The sequence below is a fragment of the Mustela putorius genome, unplaced genomic scaffold (assembly GCF_011764305.1).
Source record: "Mustela putorius furo isolate JIRA1106 unplaced genomic scaffold, ASM1176430v1.1 tig00000224_pilon_pilon_pilon, whole genome shotgun sequence".
NCBI classification, from domain to species: Eukaryota; Metazoa; Chordata; class Mammalia; order Carnivora; family Mustelidae; genus Mustela; species Mustela putorius.
The window spans coordinates 16,867,802-16,880,337 of record NW_025421321.1 but is presented as its reverse complement, the minus strand read 5'-3'; the positions used below and the strand labels follow the sequence as shown (position 1 = coordinate 16,880,337).

General features: G+C 48.7%; 1 protein-coding gene across 15 annotated transcripts in view; it reads right to left on the bottom strand.

Annotated features, from left to right (window-relative positions):
* INPP4A (inositol polyphosphate-4-phosphatase type I A) overlaps positions 1-12,536 on the bottom strand; it is a 129,020-nt gene that overhangs the window by 38,877 nt on the left and 77,607 nt on the right. For 14 of the 15 annotated variants that reach the window (XM_045077780.1, XM_045077781.1, XM_045077786.1 and 11 more), the window contains exons 5-13: positions 11,676-11,794; positions 9,331-9,447; positions 8,966-9,045; positions 7,322-7,433; positions 6,417-6,507; positions 5,768-5,915; positions 3,123-3,253; positions 1,215-1,319; positions 577-685 (exon numbers count right to left, since the gene is read on the bottom strand). In XM_045077780.1, coding sequence (XP_044933715.1) covers positions 577-685; positions 1,215-1,319; positions 3,123-3,253; positions 5,768-5,915; positions 6,417-6,507; positions 7,322-7,433; positions 8,966-9,045; positions 9,331-9,447; positions 11,676-11,794 — 1,012 coding nt within the window. Of the gene's footprint in view, positions 1-576; positions 686-1,214; positions 1,320-3,122; positions 3,254-5,767; positions 5,916-6,416; positions 6,508-7,321; positions 7,434-8,965; positions 9,046-9,330; positions 9,448-11,438; positions 11,505-11,675; positions 11,795-12,536 lie in introns of those variants that run through there. The other variant, XM_004752901.3, reaches the window with a different exon arrangement.

Genomic DNA, 12,536 nt, shown 5'->3' with positions numbered 1-12,536 from the left:
CACCTAGGCCAGCCTTCCTGCTCAGCTCCTTTCCTCAAGTACCATGCCTCATGCCTCCACCACACCTCCCTGCATGCTCCACGAGGCCCTTCTCCAACTGCCCACCTGGCCATTCCCTGTTTGGGCTGCAGCTCCCCTCCCACACCCACCCCACTCCAGCTTTCCTAAAACCGAAATGCCTACCCCTGCAATCCTTTTAGGAAAGGAAGCAATCTCCTGTAGGCTTCACACTTTGTGGCATTCAACACAGACCACACACGTGGCATGACAAATCAGGGGCTCTAAGGGACAGCTGAGCCAGTGGAGAGTCCACACAGGCTGGCCACCTCCCGGGGGATTTCGATCCACTGCTCACTTGCAGGGTGAGGACCACTTATCAGGTGCCTTCCTCACTCCCCAGCTCAGTTGCACACACAAAAGCACAGGGGCCACAGGCAGCTCCTCCCGCCACACAAAAGCACATTGGATGGCTGGATGTTTTTGCTGTCACGTTTTTTTTTGTTTTGTTTTGTTTTTTTTAACCTAGGCAGCACCAGACAACTGTACAAGGTCCACGGACACCCTCCAAGTACTTACTGCTTCTTGGTCTCTTCGAATTTGTGCAGCTTTTTGCGGAGACCTCCTGACTTAAAACCTTGGCAGTGTGCTGCTGGCGCTCCAATGGTGATGATATCATAGTTCTGATCTGAATGACAGAAAGCTCTCCTCCGTTACTCTGGGCTCAGGCCTGTGGACAAGCCAGCTACAGGGATATGCACGCAACTCTGGGACCCTGCCCCTCCAGCCCATTTCCAAGCAGCCTATTTCCCCGTCCCAAAGCCTGGATTGTCTGAGGACCCCCGGAGCCCAGCACCATTATCTCAGGGGGTATAGGGTTCCTACACATCTCCAGATAGGGCCATAAAGGGCCGAAGGCAATCACTGGCAACACTTAGTTTGCATCCTCCTTGGGAAGGAGAACTGACAGGTGACTTGCTGCCACAGAAACACAAAGGGAATCTAGAGGAAGGGTGGACAAGGGGAAGGGACAAAGGGAGGGAAAAGTCTAGGGAACAAAGACCTTACAGAGGTCCTGTGCTACGTCTCTTATCTGAGCTGCCAGACAGAAGAACACACAGGGAAGGCTGCACACGTGTGGGGCAGCCTGGGGACCAAGCACACGGGGAGAAAGGAAGTCAAGTGTGATTTAGCAAGAGGAACAGAAAAATTGTTACCTGACCCCCCATCGTCTTGAACTCTCATCCTCTGTATGTGCAAGTTTGTGGGAACAAATTCTAACTTTTTATCTGCTTTCAAACTGCTCGCTTTAAACGAGGGACCTAAGAAACAATACGAGAAAACAAGGGCCGTTGACATGTACACTGCATTCAGGAATGGCGAGTAGGACAGAAAATTCTGAGGAAGCGGCTTCATGTAAGCAGGTACGTGCTAGTGGTGGCCAAGGAAATTCTGAGGTGCCTGTGAGTACATTTTGTCTCCAGATGGTAGGCTGGGTCAAACACTGGAGGGTGGGCTGCCCACTGGCCAGAAGACTGGTTTTAGGGGCTTAACTGGTGAGCAGGGCCAGGTAGGAGCAGCTTCAGAAGGCTATGGTTACCAGCGCCCCCATGACTCATCTCTCAAATGAGAAGTCTGACATAAAAACTGATTTTGTGCAACACTATGTCAGCACTGCTATAAAAAGCAAATGGGCCCATGCCAGGGTCTGCCTGTTCCAACCCCGGAGACCGCCAGCATGCAAGAGCGAAGAAACTGGTTCAGTAAGAGCAACACGTCTCAAGTCCACAAAGAGATGAAAAGGTCTGCTCATCACCTCAGATCTATCAGGATGAACAAATGCTATATGGCATGGATCCTGGCCCTCTGAAACACAGACCTAAACGTGTTCCCTTGATTCTACTCAGGGGGTTAAGGAGAGTGGATGATGTTTAACTGATATCTGCAATCTTGTTTCTACGATCAGAATCCAATACCAATTAAGAACTACATGCCTAGAAAAGAAAGGGACTGCAAATTAACTGACGATCAGAAGAAAAAAATAAACTTTCACTCTAGTGATAAAAGGTAAATCATACCAGCATACAAAATGCAGAACAGCCACTGTCTGCTTTGCATTTTGTGCTAGGAGACTGCCCTCCAGGGCCTGATATGTACAGGGGGCCCAGAAATCAGCAGCAGTGGCACCCTGGGAGCCTGATGAAAATGTAGGATGCTAGATCTGCACTGTAGCAAGATCTTCAGGGACCAGGATACATACTGACAGCTGAGATGCTCTGCTCTGGAAAACTCAGGCTCATGTGGATTTCCTGTTTTCCCAGATAACAGGTATCCAGCATGGGTAGGTCCCTAAGGATCTTCAGCTACATGCTGCCAATACACTTACGCCTGCCCTTCAGATTCAAACCAAACCCAATGGAACCATCATCTTGTCCTCGTAACTGCATGTGGCTTCTTCTCAGCCAAGTTCATGAACAGGTTCATTCGCTCTGTAGCAAAACTTTAATATGAAGGACTTACATTTTCTTTTAACCCTGAAATTCCATAATGTAGTTGGGGGTGGGGGAGGAAAGAACCAAGATAGAGAAGAAAGTAACAAAAAACAAAAAAAAAAATCTATTTTATTTTGGAATAAAAAGGGAGTAAGTTAAGAGAAGTCTTCTAAATCTATCCCTTGAGTATTCTGAAAATCAAACTGGATTTTTCAAGAAGAAATGTAAGATGTCTATACTTCACTTTCTCCAACTTTTTGGATATTCAATAGAGGACTGTTGAATATTTAAACTGGGAAATCTAGGAAACCACTCTGTGTCAAAGCAAACAGTTTATGTCTTCTGGGGCATTTCCCTTGGGCATTTTAGACCAAGATGAAAAAATAACATGAACCAACAGCCCATGATTTCATCTCTCCTAAATTCCATCCTACATGAGTTGTTTTGGCAGAAGACACCACAGAAGGAATTTTCAATGCAATTCTACTTGTCTTCTTATGAGAAACCCACATTCGGAAGAATTCACACCTACATGAGAACCTATTTTTTAAAACCCACTAGAGTATCTGTCAGGGAGAGTACTTGAGCCAGGTTCTTGTTCCCTAGCTGGAAAAACGAAGACCTAGCACCCACCTTTGTACTGATGGAGGTCAGTCAGGTTCTCCTGGTATGTGAGGATGATGGTCTGGTACTGAGTGACAATCTGGCGCCGGAGGCTCTCCCAACAAGGGGACAGATCCCCCAACTCCTCCAGCTCACACACTCTGCAAGGCAGACACACACTATCAGGCCACAGAGCCGGCTCTCTTCCCTAGGAGAGGCAGCGGCATCCCAACCAAGCAGGAGAACGAGTGGACAGGGAAGTGCAGTCAATGCCAGGGAAGGCCTTGGACAACAGCCACACTGCAGGTCCACAGAGCAAGCAGCGGCACATGACACACCACTCTAGGAGGAATGGCTGTATGACTGGCAGACTACTCACCATCACAGAAACTCTGTCAAATGTCTGGGGAAAACTAAGTGGAGGAGAGGGGCTCTAGGGGAGTGGCTCCCTGCCCGGACCCACACAGGCCACGTGGGACCCTCCTGGAAGATGAGATGAGTGGAAGCCCATAAGCCATTTCTTGGGGCCATCTCACTCACTTCTGTCTCTCCCAGAGACAGTTATGAGACAGCTTCTCACTGCCCCCCGTGTTCTGGGGAGGCCTGGGCCTTTCTGCCCTACCCCTAAGAACACTGCTGCAGAACATAAAGCAGCTGCCGAGCGGTGGTCCACAGCTGGCTGGCACAGGATGACCATGCTCTGCTGCGCTCACCCAGCCCCCTCTGTCTCAGAGGGGCTGTCCCTCTGTCCTTCGGGGAGAGGGACAAGGGCCATAGGAGGTTGGCAACTTTGGTTATGATTTCTTTCTCCATGTGGGTAATGGGCTATTTAAACCCAGAAGTAGCATGAAGGCAGGGAAAGGGAGAAGAGAAGAAAAAAAAGGATCTGTCACCTCCAGAAAAATAAAGCTGTGGAAGAACTGAAACATAACTGTCTTAGCTCAGCAGCAAATAATAGCTACATAATCAGAATAATGAAAACACAAGATGGACTTAACAAAAAAAAAAGATAACCATATTAGGAAGCTGGGGAACAGGCAAGTACAAAAGATCTAAAACCCTCACTGCAGGGAATCAGTACCTAATCCCCAAAACCGATTAAGAGTGTACACTATACGTTTATTTAGAAATACAGTGAAAAACACTAAAATGGTTAAAAGTGGTTATTTCTTAGAAGCCGATCAGAAACTAGAGGGCCCCAAGATTTATGCCATTGTTAAAAGCCTTTTGACACTGTTTTTTTATACTATGCATATTTTTCTTTGGGAGCGGGAGAAGCTAATTTAATGGAATCTACTAGATGGCCCATGGTTAAAAAAAAAAAAAAAAAAAGTTGTGCCATTTTATCATGAAAATGGCAAAATTCAAGTAAAACAGTGTGCACGCAGGCGAGGTTGCAGTGAGACCTACACTGGCAGCTGCTTGTGGCCCAGGGTCTGCTCACAAGCACATGAGCCCCGGCTGCATGGCTGCCACTAGACCCTCTCTGCTGTCTCTGCCCGTCTTTTCTGCTCCTTCTCGTGCCTCCGGTCTCAGTTTAATGTTACCATCTCACAGAGGCCTGCCTGGACCACCCTCCTTCTCGCCACCCCTTCTGATTTCTGCACACAGCTCATACAGCTGGGGGTCGGGGCGTGGCCCCACTTCTCCAGAGGGACTATCTTCCATGGCCTGTCTCACTCATCAAGAAGCCTCCCACACCACACACACCACCAGCCACGTGTGTGAAACTGATGTTGAAACACAACAAAACCCTCAAAGCCAAAGTTCTTGAGAAATGGGTAAACTCTTCAAAGTTGTAACCTAGTATACCAAATAATGGGAATTTACGCTGTAATTAAAATTACAACATGAACAGTGTGCAGATGTAGATGGTAGCTAGGAAAATTTGCACAAATATGGAAAAGCTGAAAGGAAAAATTTTAAAGTTAAAATAACTATAAAATAGTATATAGATAAATACACAGACAATGCAGCTTGTTGCATTATTCTTGTTATTCTTAGGTTGAGTTTTTTCTAAGATAAAAAATTTTTTAAAAGAGCTTATTTGAACAGTGAGATCCTGACTGAACTGTGTCCTATCACACTTGTTATATTGTGTGCATAATTAACTCTGTCTTAGGACAGCGAGAAGAAATGACCTCTGAGGAAGACTGGTGACACACACTGCGATCTGGGGTTGAGCCAGGTCTCTGGCTTCTCCCCACCATGCGATCGATGGAACATGCCCTTGGCTGAGAGATATGGAGGACCGGAGGGCCCCAATGGGTCACACATAGCTCTCTGTAGCCCCTATCACTGTGGCCCTACCCTAGGAAGCTGCTGACCCGGCGGCCAGGACCCAGGAACAACCGGCCACTCCTAACTTTCTACAGGCCAACTGAGAAGGGAAAGGAGAGGGGAAGGGAGGGGGGCAGGCACCGTGTGCTGGACCCATGTCTGGTGCTTCCCGCACCCTGTCTGGTGGTGGCCTCACACAGGAACTCAAGAGACACATGCGCGAACACAGGCTTCGACAAGCCAAGGCCACAGAGCAAGCAGGTGGTGGCGGCTGGGTCTGAAGCCCCTCTCTGCTGCCAGTGCTCTACTCGCCACATCTAAGAGCTTCCTGGAAAGAAGGGGGCAGATGACCCAGGACTGACGGGCAGGCGGGCGACCTCTCCACAGGGCCTCACCTGGCCGCATCTTCTTCCAGTAGGAGCTTCACGAACTGCCGGGGCACGTGCAAGGACAGCACGCTCTCTGCCATCTGCTCCAGGATCCGCAGGTGGTTGCCGTCCGTGGTGGGGAACCGGTACATGCGGCAGATGGCACCGCCAAACACTGGGGTGGGTGATGGGGAGGAGACAGGTCACGCGTAAGCTAGCGACACAGCTGCCATGCAGGCCCTCCTCCCTGGGCCCTCAACCCTGCTTCTCACTGTTCCTCTCCAGAGAATGCGAACACTTCAGCTGAAGCCCACCCAAGTGACTGAGCCCAGCTGCTCCTCCCCCGCGACACACCATCTTCTGGTCCCAAGATGCGGACCTGACTCTGGAGTGCAGAGGCGGGGGCGTGGAGGGTCAGTCACCAAACGAGGTAACACGAGGAAGGAGGAAGAGTGGAATGAAGGAGGGGACCACCTCCCCCACTCCTTCCCTGGAGGATTGCTAACTCCACATGCCGGCAGAAAGCATGGCACTTACAAACGTGGCAGGGAGGTGACAAGGTGACAACCGGGGCGCCTGGCCACGACAATCCAACCGGGCAGGGAGGAAAGGGTGAGTGTGGCCCGAGTGGACGCTCACAAGAGTGGCAAGAGTGCCAACGGAGGGAGCTGTTTACCAGATTTCAGTAAAGTGTCTTTTCGCAACGAAGCATACTTGGATCGGATTCCCAGTGCCTCTGTCAAGCTCTCATCAACCGGGAGAACCATCTAATGACATGGGCAGAAAAGCAGAGAGACAGTGAGACTCAAACAACTCCAGAACACTCTGCAGAAATGGGGCCCACGTGCATCACTGGAGAACTCTTAAAATTAGTAACCACCATTCACTCTGCAGGAGTACACTGCCCCAGCCCCTAGGTAACCCACCTGCCAGCACCCTGCACTCAGGCCACGCACATGTGATTTTCCAGTGACTCGGTCACTTCACCCGGTATTGCAAGGGTGTGATGTACAGAACGAGAGGCAGGCTAAGATGATGCTCAGGAACATTTGTGCAGCTGACCTCTTAGGCTTATTTTGGGTAAAATGAGCTAGCTCTGTATGTTACGGCAGTGGCCACTTACCAGTGTTCTGTATATTAAAACTGTAGTCTGAGAGCATGCGGGGCTGTGTGGGCAACAGGGCATGGGAGGCAGGGTAACAGAGAGGGAGGCGAGGAGGTGGAGAGGGGAGAGGTAATTGAGAGGCTGCAGGGGTGTGCGGATGGGAGGCGTGCAGAAGGCAGCCATGTGGCACATGTGTGCCAGAGAGGGAAGGTCTAACAGGTAAGGTAATCCAGGCCTCATTCCACACCCTCTGCCCCCGCCTGACTGCAGCTCCTCCAGCTGCGCTCCCACCCAGCACAGCCTTGCATGTCACAGTCCCTGACGGGAACCCCTTCTCACTGCTTTGAGAAGTGCCTGGGTGGGGGCACAGTCTGCCTAGGGGGCCTGTCTTTCCCTTCCCAGAGCACAGAGGCAAAGTCCACCTGGACACATCCTCTGACTCCTTCCAACACAGAGGAACAAGGCGGTGTGCTCACCCGCCCATTGACGGTGTCCACAGACCGGGTCACAGGGGGCCGCTGGTCCGACTTCTCCTCCATCTGCCAGCCGATCACAGTGATGTTACCCACGCGGTCACTCTCTGCAGATCTGTCTCAAGCAAAGTGCTTTAATAAGAGGCTATATACCTGTGCTTTGTTTTCTATTTAAGTGCAAAGTTCAGCCACCCTGGGTCTCCCAGGGGTCAGTCAGCCAGCTTTCACCACACATACAGGCTCCAGGGCCAGGGGGCGGACAAGGAAACCATGAGAGCAGAGAGGAGGGCTGCGGTTCCACAGAGAAGTATGGATGTGCCTGTGGTACAGCTGGCGGGGAAAAGCCGTGCTTGCTCGGGAGGCAGCCACTGGCTCCTGGGCTGACCTCTGCCCCAGAGACTGGTGAGGACACATCTTGGAACCAGGACCGGAGACCTTCTTCTGGCACCAAACCCCTTTGATTAGACCAAACCTAGGTCTGGACCCCAAATAAGTGGAGGGTTTCCCAAAGACTCTGAATCCTGATATGATACAGGTAAGGCCACTCGAGCCCGCTCAGCTTCACCTGTGAGGCCCCTCAGGGTAGCTGCCAGCTGTCTGAGCCCATCTGATTCATCGAGGGAGGCCCCAGGGATACCCAGGGTATCCTGAGGTAAAAATACCTCGGGCTTTTTACTGAAGGTGTCTGAGCCAAGTTCTAAATTTTTATATGGTCACATATACTGACAACCTCCTTTGTGACTTTTTCTCCCTGTCCTCATGCCTAGAGAAGTGCTTCCCCATGCACTCTGCTCAAGAGTCCAATGTAGCCGCTTTGCAAAAGGAAGGTATCCATTTCTTCTATTTAGCTCTGATCCAACTACAATTAGTTCCGGCACATGACGTACCTGATCATTTTTCTCTAGCAGCCCTTTGCTCCACACGAGCCCTTGCATTTTCTATAAGACTTGTCCTTCCTGCTGAGGCAGGTTCCCTATGCACACCGAGGGCAGAACCAGGACTCTTGCTCTGCCTGATGCCTGCAACACTGCCCTCACTGTAGCTTTAGAATGGCACACTGTCCAGCAGGTGATTAATCCTTGTCAAATTTCTTTTGCTATTCTGGACTATCTTCCCAACTTTTTACATTATTTTGAAAAAAAGAACACCATATTGGGGTTTTGTTGACAACTGTCCATGAACTGAACTTGGGAAGGGCTGACATCTTGACCTCTTTCATCTTCCTTTCAGGGACACAGCAGGGATTCCCCTTCCTTCCTTCCATAAATATTTACTGAGCACTAGGCTCTGTTCTAGGATATGGCAATGAAGGAAAGCAGACAAAAACCCTGCTGCCTGGGAGATCATATCCTACTGGGGAGGGAAAAGATGATACACAAAAATATTGAGTATTATCAGATATGTACCTAGGTTTTCCTTTAGGTCTGTGTACAACAGGGCTCATATTTCCTATACATACTGCACATGCCCATTCCCTAACAGGTCCTCTGGTGGGCTGTTTTAATCTCACTTCAGTAAGCAACCACTAGGTCACTGACACCAGCCTTTGGGAGGGGGCTGGGCCCTGTCTGCATGCAATAAATGGTCCATTTATCCCTAGACCTCCTGATTCCAGATCCTTTCAAGGGAATAAAATTAAATACCTACCTTAGTGTTAAATGCAACCTATGATGTCTGTCCTGGAGCAGATCTTTGACAATGAATGTTCCAGAGCCCAGTAAATACATCTGAGGAAGAGCGGGTAGAGAAGGCATTAGTATGCTTGGTTTGCTTCTGGTCCAGATACCAGGACCCAGAGGAGTCCAGCAGGCTGGTTCCCACAACACACCTGACCCTATCTCAGGAGCCCAACAGGGATGCTCAGGAAGAAACTCCTAAAGATGAATACATTTGGACATCAGTTACTCTGTGAGCAAAGCAGTGAAGTTAATCTGTGTTCACCTCTCACTCAGATGATTATAGAACTTAAAAACAGGGAACTAAATCCCATAAACCACAACATGTTACTTAACTGTTCCCTGAGATCGATCTTTGACATCATACACGGAGAGTTTGATTTGGGTCATCTGATTGATAAGAGAGTCTTGAAAGAAGGCAATACTGCTTAGAAATATTGGATTGTTGGTTCCCTAGAAGAGGAAAGAGAATAAAATCAGAATACAGAGTTGGGTTTTTCCAAGTAACTGCTTTGGAAACACACCAACATCTTCAGAGCGGGACACTAACTTTCTTACCAACTTGGATCAACACACACACTGATGAGGGCCTACATGGAAACCTACAAACATGACCAAATGCTGCTTAGAGAAAGGACAAAGTAGTGTGACAGGCTTCTCCAGAAGCACCCGCCACAGGCAGGCCCACAGCACAGCTGCGTCCAAGGGCTCACTCTAAGGGCTTTTTGCTCACTAGAAGGGATCTTCTAAGAGTGAAACCACCCTGATGTTCGCGTGTATTCTTGGTATTACCACTTTAGATGAGTGGTGTGTTTCATCTCCTAATTTGAGTTGTTCCTTTAGGATGTACAAAGGCAGATGAGAGAAGGAATGAATGGCTAAGTCGTTTCTTATTTCCAGAATCCCATAGTTGGAATAATTAAGAATGGACCTTTTTAAGGCTATCCCTTTCAAAAGATGAGCTGTGAGTTCCTAGCTCCTAGGTGGCCACTTCTTGGCAGCTTAGCCCTGCCCCCAGAGCCCCGTAACATAATCTCTTTCTCAGGCAGTGGTTAACTATCTGAGCCAAATGCTTAATAGCTCCTGTCTGTGCCTGCTGTGAGTCCCATGCCTCCAGCTGTGCTCCCTCTGCAGCTCCAGATCCAGGTTCTCAAAGGCTGCTGGACGGCCACTCCTGCACAGCCTGCTGGGACCATGACCCTCCCAACCTCACCCTTCATCTGCCCTTGTGTAAGGCCATCTCTGGCTCTCTTCCCAAGGAGGCAACAAATGTTGCTTTGGTACCACTTTCTCCATCATTCTCTACCACCTAGGGACAGTGAACTGCTCCCACAAACCCACCCCCAGGGCCTGTCACATGCATTCCTACTCTCCACTCATTCCCAACGCCAGTAAGGTCCTACACCCTCCCCCAGATGACTGACAACTTAGGACCTCTATGAAACACATCTATCCAGCAACTCCCCTCTGAAAAGTCTACTCTGGCCCACTACAAACTCCTGGCCTGATGCTCAACACTTCTCTCCCCTGCTCCTTCACTTGGGCCTTCTGCACACACACAACAGGAGAAGGTTATTCTCCAAACCCACGAGATGCTTTCCTATTACATGTTTTGCATGACTACCCACAGAATTCTGCTGGTGTGCTTTTCAACATGTGGGCCCCAGACTGGCTGCACAGGCGTCACCTGGGAGCTTGTGACAACTGCAGAGTCCTGGGCCCCCTCCCACCCAGATCTCTGAAGTCAGGATTTCACTAAGCGCCACCGAGGCAGCCTCTCCAAATCGCAGAGCTAGACAGGCCCCCACACCCCAGGTGCCACCCTCCTCTAGCTACTCCACCCCTTCCCACAGGGCCTTGTAGAGATGGGCCACCCTACTCTGCCTCCCCACCAACAGGAGGGGATGCTCCCCGAGGCAGGGACCTGGCCTCTGAGGTATCTGTATCACCCATGGGCCCAGCACTGTGCTCCACGCACAGGCAGGGCATGCTTAGAAAACAAAACTGTTGATTTGAACTTGGAAATAAGTTCCTAAGAGAATGAAAAAGGGTGGTCTATGTTCCAAAATGTAAAAGGGGGAAGGGGAGGAAATGCAGTTTAAGTTTGTTTGAGACTGAGAGGGAGGGATTAATTCATACAGACACATCACAGACAAAATCCTGCAGGATCACACACAGATCCTATAGTTTTATAACTTACATACCGTGCTCAATTATCTAAAAAGAGTTGGTAAAATTTCTGAGGTGAATGCACATAATTCAATGTAAGACATAAATATAAAACACACAATGCAAAAGGATGTACAAAGAAAGCCAATAAAAATAGGGGTATGTCCAGTAAGAAGGACGGTTAATAGTTAACACTCTCCAAACTGCGATTAATGAACACAATTCTCCAAAAGCAGCAGCCAAATGAAAATGACAAGGAAGGATGAGCTCCTTACCTCTTAAAAGGCAATAACCTTATAGGATCATTGTTCAAAGACAACCAGCCAATAGCTCATCAGTAACTGTAAAGGACATGGCAAATATAAACGCTACCCAGATGAATGTGAAGAGAAACATCAATGCACGGAGAACCCGCAGAGGGGCAGCTCCAGGCACTCAGGTCACCCACAGCCCTCCCATGGAGCATGCAGACACTGCGCCAGCCTGTCGCGGTCGGAGCCAGCAGCACCCACCTCAATGATCTCCGTCTGTGCATGTTTTGTCCAGAATGCCTGAGGAGGGGTGGTGACACTCACAGCTACAAAACTATTTGGTTTTCGATCTAGCGATGGAGTGTGCAACTCACTGCAAGCTACGGAACCAAGACAGGAAAGAAATGAATCATTTAAAATCAGGCTCTAGTTAGTTCTCAGTTCCAAACACACCCAGAGAAAGAAAAAAAAAATCAGTGACACTAAAGGGATAGGACTGCTACACTGTCAGTTGTCACATGGAGGTGATCTTTTACACTGGAAACAAGCTCTTCTCATGCTCCCCTTCCCCCTCAACCCCCACCCCCATGACAGCAAGGCCCTCATCATTCTCAATTTTTTTTAAATGCTCACCAGTGACCTAAAATATAGAAACTGATTTTTGCTTCTGAAAAATAATTTTAGTTCTCTATCCATTTGTATTATCTCCTCCTGTGCCTTTATGAATTTTCACTGTTTATTGGATATAATAAAATACTAAGAGCTTAGGTTTTCAATTCAATTAATTTTGACAATCATATGCTCCTATACAACCATCACCAAAACAAGACGGAGAACTTCTCCAAAACATCAGACTAGAAAATTCCCCCTCATACTTCCCAGTCAATTCCCCAGCCTCTGCAACCAATTTCTGATTTCTGTTCCTGAAGGTGAGATTCATCTACATTGTATGTACTGATAATCACTCTCATTTTTTCCAAAAACTGATGAGCTAGATTCCATTGTATGAATGTATCAAAATTTACCAATTCTGTTACTGGACGTTGGGTTGTTTCTGGTGGTGAACCACTGTAAATAAGTGTGCTAAAAATATTCCTGTTTATGTCTTTTGGTGGACAAGGG